Genomic DNA, 20053 nt, shown 5'->3' with positions numbered 1-20053 from the left:
GATTCAGACTGAACAGAGCATGTGAGGCCAGTGATGATGGGTTTTCTCGGTCTAGACTCATCTTCACCTTGTACCCCTTGGGATCAGTGATGTGTGTTTTACGAGTAAGAGGCTGAGGGTTCAAGAACAGTCTGAATTTGCAGAATAAGGCAAAACTAACCAGAACAATACCTGGCATCTAGTGTTAGGGGAGCAGGAAAGCTCAGACCCATCTGTGGACTAAATAATATGATTAAGCACGATGAAAAACAAAGAAACAGACTTCAAACAAAAAACTAGATACTTCTTTGGTATGCTACATAATGAAGCAAAACGCCTTTTAAAACTACAAAGTTTCTAGCCAACACGGAATTCTTCCTTGTATTTTCTTTAATATTTAACTATAATTTTAGCCGTAGGCTGGAAATGAATAACTATGTTCACTGTGCACATCTGTTCCCCAGCCCTCAATAATGAACTACATCCCGTCACTCCCCACAAAAGTAATTTGTCTTATTTTCTACAACGAGGGTACTTACAATATCTAAAGTAGAAATCAAAGGAAATGTACCATATTCTAATGATTGTCATCACCACTGTCTTCCTTAGCTTTGAAATATATGAGGGGACATCTGATTGCCACCAGCACAATGAGATGGAAAATCTGAGCAGCACAGTTTGATACCTAACTTGGCACAAAATAGAATTTCCTCTTCTATTTCACCCCTTTCGTCTGTGAAGAAGCCACTTGAAAGCATAGTTAGGACTGTGGCTTTCTTTATCTGACCAGGAGACTAATAAAGCACAAAAGGATGAAAATAATAGATCAAATTTTATATTTTTTTCTCTTTATATTATTACAAGATAGTACATTGAGTGCTAGATCTTTTTTCTCTCTGTGGGTGTTACAGAATGACATCAGTTGACCAGTAGCCAGACCAGAGAAACTGAGTTAAGACTCAAACCAGAGAGTACAGTCTCCTCAAACCTTAGGAGAAGAGTGGCCACCAAAATGTGCATGAAATTTAAGAGGGAATAACATATAGTCATTTTTCTTCTTACAACCAGAAGGTGGTCATAAAAAATGAAAAATAACCCTTACAGTGACCCATCTAATCAGGAAAGGCAGCACGCAGGAGGTTGACGGAGAGGGTTGGAAGTCTGTGCAGACTTTCTGCAACTTTCTGTTCTTGCGGGAGTGATTGTTGATCCAGGAATACAAACTAAAGATTATTCCTAACTTATGATGATTCCTGATGGAGAGTAGTGATTTAACAAAACCCAACCACCACCACCACCACCACCACAACACAAAACCCCTCTGGGGAGAAGATGAAAAATATCAGCCCTCAATATGCAGAAATGACACCAGGAGTTTAGAAACTCAAATTCTTGTTCCCTGTGTACATAAATTAACCTCTACACAAGTTAACTCTGTGGTCTTTCAGCAGGTCACTTACCCCTGATGCCAATTTCCTTATCTGTAAAAACAAAGATGATAAAGTGCCTACTCTACCTACATCACACGTTTGGTAATGAGAAAATCAATAGGAGAGTGACTGAGATGAACACAGAGATTACTATGGTGATGATTACTTTACAGATCTGTTGGCCTCAGAGGCTGCAAATGCCTTGTTCAGGTTTGACTCTCTTCCCACAGCATTTTGCCCATGTAGGTCTTTAACAACTGTGGAATGAAATTAAATAGACCATAACTATGCTTTAATGTCTTAAAGGATAAGAACTGAGAAAAATAACCTTAGCTCCATTTGAGCATGAAGATATGCTTTTATATCAAATGCCACCTCCTACAATAACAGGATAATAATGAATTTCAATTAGAAGTGAAAACCAAACCAGCTTTTGGTGAACATTTTCACCCAGTAAGTTGGCTGTCATCAGAAACTGCTTACCTTTAATAACTCATTTTGTTCTTGAGTCACATTTTCCAATAGTTTTATATCTTGTAAAAGCTGATTTGCCCGCTGAAACACAGGCAGAGGTTTCATTCCTGTTTGGGGCAACCTCAGTTCCACTTGGTAAGACAGTATCTCAGCAATGGTTTTCTTCATGGGACGTATATTTTCAAGTATGACCTTAATTATATAAGAGGAGCATGTTACAGAAATGAAAAGACAATGGCCACTGTTAAATTTAATTATTCAAAATTAAAATACGGTATAGTTTTTATAGTTTGCATTTTTAAAATAATTTCTTAGCTCAGATTGAAAAGAACTATTATATCACTCATGATCCAGGAGTTGAAAGTCTCAGGAAAGAATAACTGGGGCAAGAGTAACCTACCAATACTAAATTACGCATTTGGACAACGTTTTCTTCCTTTTCTCCCTCCGCTTTCTGCGTAGAACTGGCATTCTGCTGTGTATATTGTCACTAGGCAGTGAGCACTGTAAGGGCGGGTACTGCCTCTCACTTTCGTAGCAACTACACCTAGAATAGGGCTTCCCATATAGTAGGCCCTCAAAAGTGCTTATTGACTTGAACAGAACTGTCCTGCATGAGTCCCAGGAGTATAATTATATTTTGCTTTAATAACATCTGATCCATAGAAATCTGGATTTATGTAACCAATACATTAGAAGAGATTACTCACCGTACTAAGTCATATTTCATATAATATCATTTCATTTAATCCTCACAACCCCTCGAGAGGTAAGTATCCTAACCTACATTTCACAGTTGAGGAAATTGGGTTCACAGAAGTTAGAAGATCCAGGTAAGCTTAGTCTGTAAGAGGCAGAGCTGGGAACAGAATCCAGGCCTTCCTGGTCCTAAACCACATGCTCTCAATCACTAGGCTGAGCAGGGGATCAACATTTGCTTGATGTTTAGTCATGTCCCAGCTCCTCTGTCAGGGGCTCTATTTACATTACAATTGGCCAATGTAATCTCCTCAGTACCAGTGCACGGATATGAAAGAGAATCCAAAAACCATTAATTACTCAGTCATGCAGCCAGTGAGCAGTCTAGCTGGGGCTGGAACCCAGTTCAGCCTGAATTAGGTGCTCAAGCCCTTGAGTTTGATTTAAATGAAAAAATAACCTATAGGAAAATTATCTTTACATAGGTGGTACTACAACTATGATTTAAATATACGGTTATAGTTATTCCCATCATTTTCCCAACCTTATTTTGCTATTACTCTCGTAAGACTAAATGCTTTTTTTAATCACATTATATTATATTTTGAAAAAGACATAATAAGTATCATAAGAAAATACTTTAAATAATAATCTATGCTTACCTCCCCATGTTTGAGATGTTCTTCAGGTGAAAAATCAAATATTTCTTTTGATAATAGGATAGCTTTAATTTTTGAAACTCTTTTTTCCATTGATTTTACTTCAGATTCAATAGCAACCACATCCTAGAATTTCAGAAGAACACATTGATGCAATATATATTGTATATTAATCATCTATAAAACAGTTTATTGGCATTAATTCTATTCTCTTATTTAGCCAAATAATGTCTGCCATCTATACCTCTGAAAAACTAACCAAGCACTATAGATAAATAAATAATGTTCACCATTTTCTTTCCTTTTTTTTTTTTCTGAGATGGAGTTTCGCTCTTGTCGCCCAGGCTGGAGTGCAATGTCATTATCTCTGCTCACTGTAACCTCCGCCTCCCAGGTTCAAGTGATTACCCTGCTTCAGCCTCCTGAATAGCTGGGATTACAGGCACGTGCCACCATGCCCAGTTAATTTTTATATTTTTAGTAGAGACAGAGTTTCGCCATGTTGGCCAGGCTGGTCTCTAACTCCTGACTGCAGGTGATCCACCCGCCTCAGCCTCCCAAAGTGCTGGGATTACAGGTGTGAGCCATCGTGCCTGGCCAGGGACCAACAAAACTTTACAAGAAAATGAAGCAGTATGTACAACAGCAGTATGTACAACAGCTTATAGTGTACAGTATGTACAACAGCTTTATAGTGATATCTTCAAATTATGAGGAAAAGTTAAATTACATGGACATTATTCTGTGCACCTACTATTTAAGAAGGTATATAGAATTATACAATGTATTTTAGGGTAATTTTCATCAAACATTATAGAAGCATTTAAAAATTTTGAAATGAGCTTCAGTAACCAAAAATAATTACTTTAACACTCATTATTCCCTGAAGATACACGAGTGTGGTGTAGGGAATGTAACTGAGTAACAAATGTAAATAATGAAGAATTGTAATTGCCTCTACTATGTGACTCTATCTTTAAATATATGCTTCCGATGTTTCAAGCCAAAATAAAAATCCAGAGGCTGGCAAATAACAACCCCTCAATAAATATTTGCTATTGGTAAATAAAGACTTGGGACTACCTGTTTTACACTTGTTTTTGATTCCTTTTTGTGGAGAAGGGGGTCTTACCGTAGTGCCCAGGCAGGTCTCAAACTCCTGTGCTCACACTATCCTCCTGCCTCTGCCTCCGTAAATGCTGGGATTACAGGCATGAGCCACCGTGCTGGGCACCGTGCCCAGCCAGAACTGTCTCTTTTAATTCCCTCTTTCCTATCCAGCATTTAAAAATCAGTAGTACTTCTCTTTGACAAAGAGAAAACACTGAACTTATTTTATCAGGACTCTTTACTCTTTAAAACAGACCACTTCTGGATTGAAAATGGGGAGATGCTTTTTGTTATAGTTTGTTATAGTTACACTACAGGCTGCAAAGTAAAGTAAAATATAATTCCACAAATGAGAACATACATGACATTTTACCAGATCAATGTGTCTTCACATTGATTAGTTGTATAGTGCTTTGTTAGTAGTATAACTCTAATTTATTTATTTATTTATTTATTTGACAGAATCCTGCTCTGTCACCCAGGCTGGAGTGCAGTGGCGCAATCTTGGCTCACTGCAACCTCTGCCTCTCAGGTTCAAGCGAGTCTCCTGCCTCAGCCTTCCAAGTTGCTGGGATTACAGGTGTGCACCATGATGCCCAGCTAAATTTTGTATTTTTAGTAGAGACGGGGTTTCACCATGTTGGCCAGGCTCATCTTGAACTCCTGACCTCAAGTGATCCACCCGCCTTGGCCTCCCAAAGTGCTGGAATTATAGGCATGAGTCACCATTGCCCAGCCTCTAATTTAATCCTGAATGATTAAATGAATGGTGCAAACTTACATCAGCCATTTGCTGAATCTGTGGAAGGCTTTCCATTATTTTTTGTTGTAAAGCTGTTACTTGATTACTTAACTCTTGTATGGATTGTGTTAATTCATCTGTTTCAAAAATTATTGACAGGTCTTCTAGATCCATAAAGATTGAATGTAAAAGATTGTGCTTCTGTTCTGAATCTTCCAAAGCCATCTAGATAAACACAGAATGGGAAAAATAGAGAGAGACATCAAGATCCTGATATAAGTTGATTAAAATTTAAATCAGAGAAAATTGAAAGTTGTCTCAACATTTTAAACTAGTCATTTCTAGTTCGATAATGAAAACAGAACACCCTCTATTGTCAATGACAGTGAAAGACTTCAGAGTATCTACCCGTATAACTGTAACATAATAAGAAACATATATATTTGGTCTTCGTCCACTTCTAAAACCCTTGGAATCCTTTAATAATAGGGGAGACAGAAGTGTCTTTTATTATATATAATAAGCCCTTTCATACATGTAATAACTTTCAAATTTAAGATGTCAAAATAGCTCAGCCACCTAATGAAAATGTTCAGCTTGATAATGTACTCTTCAGGTAATTCCATAAAAAATAACGGATAGGAGAAAGAACATTCACTTACACAACTAGAATTTCAGTCACAAGTCACTAAAACTAAGCGGGTTATTCAGAATTTTATATTAATCTTATTCAAAATCCTTATAGGAGAAAACTTTTAGGAAAGCAAAACTTAAAACCAATGCTTTCTTTTTTTTTTTTTTAAACCAATTATCATTGACAACAGCATCAAAAACCACAAAATACTTAGGAATAAATTTAACAATATACATGTAAGAAATGTATACTGGGCTGGGTGCAGTGGCTCATGCCTATAATTCCAGCACTTTGGGAGGCCGAGGTGGGTGGATCACCTGAGGTCAGGAGTTCGAGACCAGCCTGGCCAACATGGCGAAACCCTGTCTCTACTAAAAATACAAAAATTAGCCAGGTGTGGTGGCGGGAGCCTGTAATCCTAGCTACTCAGGAGGCTGAGGCAGGAGAATCGCTTGAACCCACAAGGCGGAGGTTGCAGTGAGCCATTATCGCACCACTGCACTCCAGCCTGGGTGACAGAGCGAGACACCATCTCAAAAAACAAACAAACAAACAAACAAACAAAAAGACCTGCATACTGAAAATCACAAAACATTGTTGAGAGAAATTAAATCCCTAGAGAAATAAAGAGATACATCATGTTCCTGGATTGAATAGTCACTATGGTTGAGATGTTAATTCTCTTCCAAATTGATCTACAAATTTAATGCAATCCCACCCAAAATTCCCACAGACCTTTATTTAGAAATTCACAAGCAGATTCTAAGATTTATATGGAAATACAAAGGCCTTGATTTAGCCAAAACACATCTGAAAAAGGACAAAGTTGTAGAATTGATGCTACCTGATTTCAAGACTTACTGTAAAGCTATAGTAATGAAGACTGTCATATTGGTGAAAGTATAGACATATAAATTAATTGAACATAAGGGAGAGCCCAGAAATAGATGCACATGTATAAGGTCAATTGATTTCCAACAAAGTGCCAAAGTAATTTAATGGTGATTCTTATCAATAAATGATGCAGAGACAATTGGATATCCCCATGGAAAAAAAGAACTTTGATCCTTCAATCACACCTTATGCAACAATTAACATGAAATGAATCATAGACCTAAGAGAGTAAGAGTTAAAACTATCAAGTTACTGGAAGAAAACACAGGAAGAAATCTTTGTAACCCCGGGTTAGGTAAGGATTTCTTAGAATGTAACACAAAAGAATAATCCATAAAAGAAAATATCGATACATTGGACCTCATCAAATTAATAACATTTGCTCTCTGAAAGACAGTGTTAAAAGAATGAAAAGACAAGCCACAGACTGGAAGAAAATATTTGTAAATGACATATATGTCAAAAGAATGGGTTTCAGAATATTTTACAAAAAACTTACAACTCAACAAGAAGACAATGCAACTTTTTAAATGGGCAAAAAAAATTGAACAAATACTTCACAAAGGAAGTGTACAAATGACCAATAAAGACATAAATAAATGCTCAAAATTATTAGAGAAAACCCGTTTAAACCACAATGAAATACCACTGCAAGTCACTAAAATGGCTAAAATTTAAAAGGCAGACAATATTAAGTGCTGTTGAAAATATGAAGCAATTAGAACTCATGTTGCTGGTGGGAATGAAAAATGATACAGCTATTTTGGAAAACAATTTCTCAGTTTATTATTTATTTAAACATCGTAAAAGTCAGAGATCCTACTTTTAGGTATTTATTCATTGAAATAAAATGAAAACATCTGTCTACACAAAGATTTATATATAAATATTCACAGCAGCTTTGCTCATAATAGCCTATGGTAGCAGCCTCTAAGGTAGCCCTGAATGACCCCTACCTCCTGGTATTCATACCCTTATATCAGCTTCCTTGAATGCAGGCCAGACTTACTAATTTAATTCTAATAAAATGTGGCAGAAATGATGAGATGTCACTTTCAAGGTTAGATTACAAAGACTGTGGCCCAGCCTGGGCAACAAAGTGAGACCTTTTTACAAACATTTAAAAATTAGCCAGGCATGGTTATGTGCGCCTGTAGTTCCAGCTACCTGGGAGGCTAAGGTGGGAGGAACATTTGAACTCAGAAGGTGGAGGCTGCAGTGAGCCGACATTGTGCCACTGCACTCCAGCCTGGGTGACAGAGCAAGACCCTGTCTCTAAAAGAAAAAAAAAATGTGGCTTCTGTCTTGAGAGCTCTCTCTCACTCTCTTGGAGATTGTTTATGCTGAGGGAAGCCAGCTGCCATGGTGTGAGGCAGACTCCTGGAGGAGCCCATGTGTCTGTGAGTAGAAGCAGATCTTTTGAGGCCTGTCAACAGCCACGGGAATGAGCTTGGAAGCAGATCCCACCTCCTCCCTCACGCAAGTCGAGCCTTCAGATGAGCATGCAGCCTTTATCGACACCTTGACCGCATTCTCATGAGAGACCTTGAGCCAGAGATACTTAGCTAAGCCGTGCCGGCGGACTCCTGTGATAATAAGTTTGTTGTTTCAAGCTGCTAACTTATGGAGTAATTTGTTACACAACAATAGCTAATATATGGCTCAAAACTGGAAGCAACCCAAATATCTATTAACTGGTAGATAAACAAACTACTCATTTCCAAACTTATTTCCAAAACTGGAACACTACTTGGCAATCAAATAATTAACTATGCATTAAGTGTAACAACCTGGATGAATCTCAAAGGCATTATGTTAAGTGAAACAAGTGAGCCACGAAAGACTATATACTGTTTGATTCCCCCCATATGATATTCTAGAAAAGGTAAAACTATAGTAATAGGAAACAGTGAATGATCACCTAGGGTTGAAGATGGCTGAAAGGGGATTGACTGCAAAGAGGCAGAAGGAAACGTCTTGGGAGATGGAGATGTTCCGCATATTGATGGCGATGGTGGTTATACAACTGCACTTTTATCAAAGCTCACCTAACTGCATACTTAAAATAGGTGTATTAATATTTTTACTGTATGTAAATTATACCTCAATAAAGTTGATTTAAAAAACAGGCCGGGTGTGGTGGCTCACGCCTGTACTCCCAGCACTTTGGGAGGTCGAGGCGGGCAGATCAGCTGAGGTCAGGAGTTCAAGACCAGCCTGGCCAACATGGTGAAATCCTGTCTCTACTAAAAATACAAAATAAGGTCGGCATGGTGGCACGCGCCTGTAATCTCAGCTACTGGGGAAGCTGAGGCAGGAGAATCACTTGAACCTGGGAGGCGGAGGTGGCGGTGAGCCGAGATCGCACCATTGCACTCCAGCCTGGGCAAAAAGAGTGAAACTCCGTCTCAAAAAAAAAAAAAAAAATTAGTATTCTATTTTTATAATGTCATTTTATGAATTTATGTTTCAGTTATTCTTATAACAGTAGTATTTGTGGAATTATCTTTAGGTTACAAAGACCTGTTTTAACAAATGCAATCCAGGTAGAAGCTTAGCTGAGAGTTCTGACACTTCTTTAAAAGTCAATTTAAAAACTAATACCTGAATATGCTAGAAAATGGAAAAGGGCATCCTAAAAAGTAGAATTATTGGACAAATGAGGATTTCACATAGGACTAGTTATTTGGGACTTACTTCCCAGGAGGAGATTAGGACACATCGGGACACATAGAAATAAACCCACACCTTCCTTGTCCCTACTTCCTTTACTCAGTTCTAGCTCAGAAAGAAAGTCTAGCAATTTAGAATGTCCTGAAGTTTGAGAGATGCTTTTACATTTTTACATTTGTATCAGTAGAAGGTAGCAGAATCCCAGCTGCTTTTGCCTGAGCTCACTTTTGTATGTTTTTTTTTTTTAACTCATAATAAGCATTTGAAGGAAAAAAAAAGCATCATTCCTCTTTTATCTTGGCGAAGTCCTCAAAAATAGTGAATCAGGGAGGTGATAAAAAGTTTAAAAATGCCAAACTTTGGGGATGTGGAAAGTTAATCCAAGTGGGGGAAGGCAAAAAAAATCACAAGCAAGGGGAAGAAAAGAAAAAAAAATGGGTAGAAATGCAGCATCTTTACAACTGTTACCATAAGAAAAAAATACGCCAACAATTCTCAAATGTCAGAGAGGTCTGAGGTCAGCAGCTCACTTAGGAACACACTGTGCCATTCTAAAGATAGAAAAAGGAGCTGAATCACCTTTGAAGTCTGATTCTGTAAACACTGTTACCAAATAAGCTTTTCTCTAAGGGATTCCTTCTCATGGCAGAATAAGAGAAGGGAAACACACCTGCGCAATGCAACTTCCCTAGTACTCAGCATCCGGAAGATGTTTTGCAGCCGAGGCCTCAAGTGGGGAAACACTTTCGTTTGTTTTGACTTTGTAAGCCAGCATGGACACATGCGGCATGTGTGGAGTACCAGGAAGGACAGGAAATTTGGAATCATGGTGTGTTAGAAGTGGAAGGAACCATGGGTTCGTTTTCTATCGCTCTGTAACTAATTACCACAAACTTAATGGCTTAAAACAAAACAAAGTTATCTCACAGTGTCCAAGGGTAAGGAGTCCAGGCATAGGTGAGGTGAGTCCTCTGTACAGGGAGCCACAAGGATGCCGTCTGGTGCCATCTGGAGCTTGGGTTCTCTTTCAAGATCATTCAGGTTGTTGGCAAAATTCAGCTGTAGGACTGGGTTCCCCGTTTCCTTGCTGGCTCTCATTGACTCTCAGCTCCTAGAAAAAGCCTTTGGGCCCTAGCTCCATGGCCCTCTGGCAATATAGCCGCTTTCTCAAGAAGAATCTCTCTACACTCTGCTACAGGCTGAGTAGCCCTTATCTGAAATACTTGAGACCAGAAGCATTTCAGATTTTGGACTTTTTCAAATTTTGGAATGTAAGTATTATACTTACCGGTGGAGCATTCCAAATCCCAAAATCCCATATTAGAGAGTCTTATAATCACGTTAATCAAGTATTTATGGGAGTGACTACCCCATTACCTTAATCATATAATGTAACCTAGTCAATGAAGGGACTATCCCATCATATTCATATTCCTGCCCACATTCAAGTATTATTCTTTCAGGTCATATACACCAGAGGATGGGAATATTGGGGGGCATCTTAGAATTCTAACCAAAACCATTAGCACTATCCTCTGCACATTCTCTTTTTTTTTTGAGACGGAGTCTCACTGTGTAACCCAGGCTGGAGTGCAGTGGCACGATCTCGGCTCACTGCAAGCTCCGTCTCCCAGGTTCACGCCATTCTCCTGCCTCAGCCTCCCAAGTGGCTGGGGACTACAGGCGCCCGCCACAGCGCCGGCTAATTTTTTTGTATTTTTAGTAGAGACAGGGTTTCACCATGTTAGCCAGGATGGTCTCGATCTCCTGACCTCGTGATCCGCCCACATTCTTATTTCATGGGGAGAAACTGAGGTCCATAGAAGATATACTAAATTATCCAAAAAGTCATAAAGTAGTTATCAGGACAGTAAGAGCTTAATCCTGCTCTCCAAAATCCGTGTCTAGCGCTTGCCACTCTCTCAAGCTTCCTTCTGCCACTGACATGGTTAGCGGTAAGGTTGTATTTCAGGAAAGGAGGAAAAAAGCACCAAGACAATCAGCTAAGCCACGAATCTTTACGTAGATGCTATGAGTGGCAGAAAACCTGGAAGAACACTTACCTGCAGAGTGCTAGCATGGTGACTCAGTGTCCTCGAAGAGTCATAGTCAGCAGGATTGGCCAGCAAATGACTGGTATTTTCTATCCAAGCCTCAGTGCTCTTCAGAAGGTCACTATATTCCTCCATCTTAACTGTGGCCTGGGAAAGAGATGCAGTACCAAACTTAGTCAGATGCCTTTTACTGGAGCTGAATGACTCCTAGATGAAGAGTCAATTGCTGTTAGTCAGGGGTGTGTCAGGCCTTGCAGATGTCTGCTCCCCATGGCTGGGGCTACTTATTTACCTGCTCTAGGCTATGATACTTCTGACTTTTAAGACTAACTCTGACCATAGGTGGAAAGGATTTAAGCAGTTCTACTCCAACGTTATGGGCCTCAGCAAAGTTCTGGGTTAGCCTTGCAACTATTCTGGTTCTCATTTTATGCTTCATTTTAAAAACTGGGCTGTACTTTGTCCTCCTGTTCAGGACCTTGCCCTACAGTTCTTCTAAGACTAGGATGCTGCCTCACTCTTGCTAAATCACAAACAACTCAGCCAACCACAGCTCCTATTTGGAAGGAGGGTAGAGAGGGTAGCTTGTCCCCGAATGACAGTCTTTCTCATTGTTGTCTCCCTCACTAGACTCCTGAGATCACCTGCCCTAAATTCCCATTACTGGTCCTTATCCACCTGTTGGGGAGCCTGGACTTCCCAACAGTCTGCCTGGCTCTTGCTGTGGTCAGCTTCTGGATTCTTGATTCCGTCTGCCCAGTCAGACTTCCTGCCTGCACTAGCATTGAAATCTGTCTCCTCAGAGCCCACAAGAGCCTACCATGGCCCGAGCTTCAAGTCCAAAACTGATAATTCAAGAGAAACTGACTGTTTCTGAATATATTGTTTTGCTTTAACACCATCTCAATACCACCACATGATATGAAGCTATTCTGAGTCACAGCCATACCTTATTCAACTGTGAGGTTCTAGACTCTGCTCTCTGTGATACTTGCTGATACTGCTGGAAAGGAATCATCAAGTTATCCATCCATTCTTGAGCCTGTCCTGGGTCCTGTTCAACAATGTCCTGAACTTCAGAATCCAGCTCATTTAGTTTGGAATGCCATAGATCTAACTCGTCCCACATTTTCTGGAGAAGGAAATCGTAAGTCAACTTGAATGAAGAGGTCATAGTTTATGGAGTAAATGCCCGCTTTTCACACAGTATTTACATTTATAAATGCTACTAAAACATCACAGAAACAACATCACACAAATAGTTGTTAATTTATACCCAGCAATTTGTGATCTAAACTGAAAAACACTTTTCCTGAGCTCTCCTAACTATAACTGTATTCATTTCACTATAAATTAGCTGTAGGGGAACAGAAAGACCTGGACATTTCTAGAGATGACTGACACAAACAAGGTCAATATAGCCCTCATCTCTCAAGAGTGACGAGCAAAACATTCTGTTTAAAAAGGGCTTGGGGAAATACTTGAACCTATTTACACTAGTTTATACACACACACGTGCACGCGCACACACACACACACACTCTCTTAATCTACAAAATAATTTCAAGTGAAAAAATAAAACAAAGAAAAATATCTGGGCTGGGTGCAGTGGCTCACACAATTTTGGAGGCCAAAGTGTGTGGGCTGCTTGAGCCCAGGAGTTCAAGACCAGCCTGAACAACACAGGGAGACACCGTCTCTACAAAAATTAGCCAGGTGTGGTGGTGCACACCTGCAGTCTCAGCTACTTGGGAGACTGAGGTGGGAGGATCGATTGAGCCAGGGAGGTCAAGGCTGAAGTGAGTTTTGATCACACCACTGCACTCCAGCTTGGGTGACAGGGTGAGACCCTATCTCAAAAATTTAAAAAAAGAAAAGAAAATTATCTGCCGACTTGGGATGAATGCAGAGGCAGAAAGCTCTAGAAACATGTATTAGGAGCAACTGCTTTTGACTCAAGAAACCAATAGGTTGGATTCAAATCTGAACTTCGCTGGGCAGAGGAAAATTTCAAAGGTAAAATATTCAATTCTTAATGCTTGCTTAAGAACATTTTTTTCCCTATCTTGAGGACTAGGAAAATCTAACTTGTTAAATTAGGTTCCTCTGCTTAAGATTTGTCCAATAGTGAGCCATATTCTGACCTATATTAAAAGCCCCAAATTATTAAAACATTTCCTTAAGACATAGATTAGAACAAGAATCCTTTCCCTATGCTGGAGTTTACTTGCGAATTGAGAAGTAGAATAGTGTTTATGTACAGTTTTGCCTAAGATTTTATTTTATAAGACATTTTACAAGGGAAATAAATTTGGAATTTTTATTTTTATTTAAACTTTGCAATCTAAAAAAGAGCTTTAATATTTTTCATGTTCTATTGAATGATTTTTAGTATCAGTATCCCCAAGATAAGATCCTTACTTTCCTTTACTTTTGAAAATGCTAGTTCACAATCACAGGCTCTCAGAAGTTTGGGTATATGTCCACCATGGAAAAACAGAATTTTTTTTTTTGAGACAGTCTCACTCTGTCACCCATGCTGGAGTGCAGTGACATGATCTCGGCTCACTGCAACCTCCGTCTCCTGGATTCAAGTGATTTTCGTGTCTCAGCCTCCCGAGTAGCTAGAATTGCAGTCTTGTGCCACCACGCCCAGCTAATTTTTGTATTTTTAGTAGAGATGGGGTTTTGCCATGTTGGCCAGGCTGGTCTCAAACTCCCAGGCTCAAGTGATCGTCCTGCCTTGGCCTCCCGAAGTGCTGGGATTACAGGTGTGGGTCACTGCACCTGGCCAAGAGAATAATTTTTAAATGCAACTTTCCCTATCAAGCCTCTCTAGGTGATGCCCCTGTGGATTTGGTTTACGATTTCTGGGCTTCAGATTAATTCAAAGAACTCACCTTCTGGTGACTGATGAACAAGGCAGGAGTGGGTCAGAAATACCAAATGCTGAAGGGAGTTAAAGGAGGATTTTACCTTTTGAATTTCTTGCGCTTTCTCAATATTTTTGCTTTTCTGCTGCAACATCTTTTCAACATTATGAAGCCCATTGTTAATTTCTTCTATTTTTCTCCTCATTGCATATGACGGTGAGCTTTTTAAGACTTCATTGCTAATCTGGGAGAGAGAGAAAGACGCATTTGGCTTAGAGAGGTTGTCTGCACTTTATTCATAGGTTCGAACAACAAAAGTGGTAGTCACTGTTTTAACTTGTAAAAATCTTTTAAGGGCTGGGGGAAGAAATTCTGGCAAATGCATTAATGAGAAGGTGGATAGGAAGACTAATAAATGGCAGATGTGTTTACTTCACCTTTTAAATCTCATCTTAAATAAAATAAAAATTGGTTTAATGTAATCTAACATGTATTACAGATACATGCTGTGTTGGGCAAAACTACTGAGTGGATTGTGTGAAACATCCCCATATGGATCAAATGATATAAAAGAATTCCTGGGGGATAAATGATTTTTATACAATCTTTCCATTTTATGAGAAAATTCTCTGCATAGATCTGTTTTCAATAAAGCCAAACTTACTCTCAAGCTGACTTTTTAAAAAAAAAGTAATTCCAATCATAGTATTCATTTGGGTGAAACAACCTTCTAAAAGTAGCTATTTCTTGAGGATGCACAGAGCTTAATTATTCTCTGTGTAACTATTTGTAGATGTTTTCCCAGCCATCAGAAACTTAGCTACTGAACAGTGTAATTTTTTTTTTAATCTAAATGATTCTCTTAAAAAGAAACAAAAAAAAACCCTTGAGCTAGGAAAGATAATAAATGAATGCTGAATGTATCACTTTCCAAATACCTGACTGGTGTGTGTTCTTGTTTTGCTATTTGATAAGGCTTTCTCCAAGCAGCTACTAAATAACCAAGTAATACTTTATGCTTTTGTATAATCCTTTGTTTTGTAAATTAAAAAAAAACTCTATCTGTGTAACCATTGAGACTAAAATCATCCTATGCAGACAGTATACAGATGCTGAAACTGTAACACAGACTAAATGACTTGCTACAGTCATATGTCAAGGAAGTAGCTGAACTTGTCCCAAGAAGCCCCCCAAGTCCCTAGATTGAGTCCCAGGCTCTATTCACAATATCAGGCCATTGATACTTTTATATCGTGTCTTTATTCCCCAGACCATACTGCAGTCAATATTACTAGAAAAAAAAAATCCCACTTTGGTTCCATATTAGTTTTTCATGGCTGGCTGTGTCACAAATTACCACAAGAAAAGTTTTCTGATATTTTGAGCATTTATTCTCCTGGCAGAAATGTATACCATTTAGTTACATTAGGACAGATCATGATTTAGGAAACATATGTAGCCATTTGAATTATACACAATGTTACTATGTCTGTCCCCGGGATCTTTGAACTTCCTTTAGCTGCATCACACAATAAAAATTAGTTGCTGTTTGTTACAAATATAGAGGGTCACAGCGGAAATTTTCTACCTTGAATTTGAACGACTGATTTTGATTATTAATTTACTCTGCTAGGGATTTTCATAAGTATTCATGAGAACAACATTTAGTTTCTCTCAAAACATTTAGTATTTTCCTAAAATAAAATCAATAGTAACGAGATCCTAGAGAAAGTACGAAATAGATTTTCTTGTGTGTTAACTAAAAAAGATTTGTTATCAAATATACATTAAGAGTTTACATGTTTTTTACATGAGATTTTCTTGAGAAATCTGTCATAGAATTAATGACATATTCTAGCAACTAAGTTTGAAATCTGAATTTTTTGTGTTTAAGATCTATTTTATTTATCAAGTTGTAAGTATTCTAGGAAAAAAAAAAAAAAAATCCTTCTGTGGATACCAGACCAAACAGAATTTTCTTCTGTTTGATATGGGCTGTCTTTTACAATCTAATCAAAATATGTTGCTAAGCTCCTACGTTTCTAGTATTATAAAATATTTTCCACCTTTTCTTCAAATCTGCACTTTCAGGTATAAAGATTTGCTCAGGTACTTTTCATGAGAATTCTGTTAACATCATCATTAGACAGACACTACATACTAAGTGCTATTCCTAGTGAGTTGTGAAATTTGTATTCTTATTGCCTTAGTTGTAATGTCAAAATGTTTCAAAGAATGTATTTTAAAGCAAAGTATTAATGTCCAAAATGTTCAAGTGCTTGTACAGTGGTTGTACAAAAGCAAACAAAACCAGTAAAAAATATTATATAACTGTATTATAAAATGCAAGAGAAGAATAAGCATTTTGACAATTAAATACATATAAATCATCTAATTCTGTTATCTTATGTCACATATTTAGAGCATTTTTATCTTAGCATTCAATAGACAACGATGGTCACTTAACTCTTAAAAGCAGTCATAGCTGAAATCTTGGCAAATGGAATTTGACATTAAATGATATTTTCCTCTTGATAGTCATTCAGCTAATAACAGTAGTACAGACATTATTATTACCTTCTCATCTATGTCTTCTAAAGCTTTTCTGCATTCTTCCACCTGGGATTCAATCTCTGCAGGGACTATGGTGTACATTTCAGAATACTTGATTCGCAGTTTTTCCATAATATTCTCAAAAGTTAGTTTTCCTTTCTTAAGGATGCTTTGAAGCTCCTAAAAACATTAAGAGAGCTGCAATACTCACAAGATTGGGGGAAAAGTTTAACTCTAAAAAGTGAAAGCAGCCTTCCAGCACATCCTTATGATTTAAAGGAGTGCAGTTTGCATGACAAAACCCCACTAGTGATACAAGCTGATTAAGCCCGAGAGATACTCAGTTTAGTCAGATGATGCTTTCTAATTTGTAAGAATTAAACTTGATATCTCTTCATAGTGTCACACCATTATCTAGAAAAGACATTACAACACCCCCTGCTTCTAAAGTACCTTTAGGATTTAATTGTATCTCCTTTGCAGTCCTGATCTAAAAAGCTGCAAGCAGCAAAAAAAAAAAAGAAAGAAAGTTTCAAAGAAGTTTTTTGTTGTTGTTTTAACGTGTTGCTATTTCTACTTCTTCCTCCATTATCATCACAATGATTCAAGGCCACTAAAAGCCCCACGCTTAGAGCAGAAGTGTCTACTTTCATGTAATTAGACAGCCCTGCAGAGCTCAACTTCTTTCAAAAGGGAGGGTTCCAGTTCCACACAAAGAATGTAGGTTTTTAGGAGATAAAAGAAACCTGAACAAATAGTCTATTGGTTGTGGCCTAGAAACCAAATCTGATCTACCTTCTCCTGCAGTAATTATAAAGGAGAAACTCATTTGTTTGGGAAAGTTTCCCAAAGATCAAGTGGAAAAATACTTCTTGACTTGACGGTGGCTTTTTTGTTGTTTGTTTGTTTTTACAGTAGCTGTTCAGTAGCATTATTTGTGTTCATGGATTGAGTCACTGTACTGAGAATGATTACAATTTTAAATGACTCTGTAATGTGTCATTGTTTTCCTTTTCTTAATCCTCAGCAGAGGACAAATCTAGAGAGAGAAAGTTAGAGAACAATGCCATTCAAAGATGGGGTTTAAGAAGTAAGTGTCATCCTGTTTTATCTACACCTAGTCCAGGAGTACAGGCTTTCATTCAGAGGTACACTTAGAAGGCCTCCCCATGAAGACCACTTCTTTACTTTCCAATATAATAACCAAAAGTTCTGTTTAGACAGCATGCGACTTTTTTTTTTTTTTTTTTTTTTTGAGATGGAGCCAGGCTGGATTGCAGTGGCACGATCTCGGCTTACTACAACCACCACCTACTGGGTCCAAGTGATTCGCCTGCCTCAGCATCCCAGTAGCTGGGATTATAGGCACACACTACCGCGCCTGGCTAATTTTTGTATTTTTAGTAGAGACGGGGTTTCCCCATGTTGGCCAGGCTGGTCTTGACCTCCTGACCCCAAGTGATCTGCCTGCCTGGGCCTCCCAAAGTGCTGGGACTATAGGTGTGAGCCACCATGTCCGGCCAACACGTGACTTTTGAATAAACTTCCAAACATCCTTTTGGGCTGTCACTACTGAACTGGAATGAAAGAGGAGATTCTTCTGAAGAAATGAGATTCCAGATGACCTGTAGGGTGTACATAGCCCCTGTCAGAGACAAGGCACCATGTCCTACTAAAGGAGTAACCTAACATGCTACTTAAGAGTGGTCTGAAGCCCTTGTTCACCAAACACACTGGAAACATAGTTGAAAGAAGGCTGCTTGGTCCAGACTGGCCTACCTTCTAGCCTTGTTTCAACTCTGTTCTCTGCTCTCCAGCCACACTGATCTTCTCTCTTGGTTCTGCCCATGCCATGCCACAGGGCCTTTGCCTATGCTTCTCTCTCTCTCCCCAGACCGCTCCCCCAAACCCAGCCACTGAGTTATCTCTACCCCAAGGACTTTGGATACAAGACTGTGGGCCTGTACCTGCGACATTCACTAATTCATTCCTCACTTACCTCAAATTGTTCTGACTTTTCTGGGTGATCCTGGAATGCCATATTTTGGAATGAAGTTGTGGTCTGTTGAAAGAAATTCTTCAAAGCAATTATCTCTTTAGTGAAGGAATGTCTTTCTTGGATTTCAGTCTGCACCAATTCTTTATTTTTTTGAACTTTCTGAAGAAGCCTAAAAGAGAACATCAAAATATAATTGTTTCTTTATCCTGCTCTTCTGTGAAACAGTTTTATTGCAACAATTAATGAAATGCCTGAATAGCTCCTAAAGGATGGTTATTTCCTCTAAGAAAAAAAGTAACAATTTTCAGTAATGGATGTACCACATATACAAACAGGTACAAAATCTATCACTTAATCAAAAACCTCTCCAAATCTTTCGCCTCAAATACTCTCTTTTCACACATTACATTGTAACTGACATTTCTGTCCTCTCTTTTTCTCCATGTAATCCTTGAGCTCAAATGAAAATGACTTAGAGGTGTGAATGGAATCATGGGTGGGCTCTTGGGGACAGACAACCCCACTGGCCTTCTCTTAAGCTGACCCATTTTGCTATGGATGCAGCAAATATCAGAAGAGGCACTGAAGTGGGTAAAATCTTTCCTGAGGGTTATTTGGTAAGTATCTATGATACTGTGGTATAATAAATATACACTTGATCTCTGCTGTAGTTCCTGAGACAGAGCTCTTAATACCCTTGTAGATAGGAGCGCTAGCTAGGAGAGTCTTTTGTTCTAATACTTGATTTTTGACCAGTTCCTGACACAGAGCTCCTAAGCCCTTTGTAATTTCCTGAGTGATAGGAGCATCTTTAGTTCTAAGGAGGCAACTCTAGGTGGGATCCTGAGTAGCCTCAGGATGAGGGCTGGTTGCCAGGGGAACCAACTATGTGATTAAAAGGTTGGAACTTTCAGTACCACCCCTACCTCCAACACACACCCCCAACCTCTGGAGGAGGGGACAGAAGCTGAAGGTTGAGTTGATCGCCAATGGCCAATTATATAATCAATCATGACTACATAATGAAGTCTCCATAAAAAAACCCAAAAGACAGGGTTCAGAGAGCTTCTGGATTGCTGAAAGCCTGGGGGTTCCACCACCTAGAGAGAGCAGGGAAGCCCCAGGCCCCTTCCTATACCGTGCCTTAGGCACCTCTTCCATCTGGCTGTTCATCTGTATCCTTCATTATATCCTTTATTAATAAACTGGTAAACACGAGTAAAGTGTTTTCTTGAGTTCTGTGAGCCACTCTAGCAAATTAATTGAACCCAAGAAAGGTA

General features: G+C 38.8%; 1 protein-coding gene across 13 annotated transcripts in view; it reads right to left on the bottom strand.

The window, feature by feature from the left end:
* SYNE2 (spectrin repeat containing nuclear envelope protein 2) overlaps window positions 1-20053 on the bottom strand; it is a 368208-nt gene that overhangs the window by 129889 nt on the left and 218266 nt on the right. For all 13 annotated transcript variants that reach the window (XM_054530190.2, XM_054530185.2, XM_054530188.2 and 10 more), the window contains 8 exons: window positions 18774-18942; window positions 16799-16954; window positions 14325-14465; window positions 12298-12480; window positions 11358-11495; window positions 5133-5318; window positions 3245-3367; window positions 1893-2075 (listed from right to left, as the gene is read on the bottom strand). In XM_054530190.2, the coding sequence (XP_054386165.2) occupies window positions 1893-2075; window positions 3245-3367; window positions 5133-5318; window positions 11358-11495; window positions 12298-12480; window positions 14325-14465; window positions 16799-16954; window positions 18774-18942 (1279 nt within the window). The remainder of the gene's footprint in view (window positions 1-1892; window positions 2076-3244; window positions 3368-5132; window positions 5319-11357; window positions 11496-12297; window positions 12481-14324; window positions 14466-16798; window positions 16955-18773; window positions 18943-20053) is intronic.

Source organism: Pongo abelii, chromosome 15 (genome assembly GCF_028885655.2).
Source record: "Pongo abelii isolate AG06213 chromosome 15, NHGRI_mPonAbe1-v2.0_pri, whole genome shotgun sequence".
In the NCBI taxonomy this organism is placed as follows: domain Eukaryota; kingdom Metazoa; phylum Chordata; class Mammalia; order Primates; family Hominidae; genus Pongo; species Pongo abelii.
The sequence above is the reverse complement of the archived record's forward strand: the minus strand, read 5'-3'. Positions and strand labels throughout refer to the sequence as shown.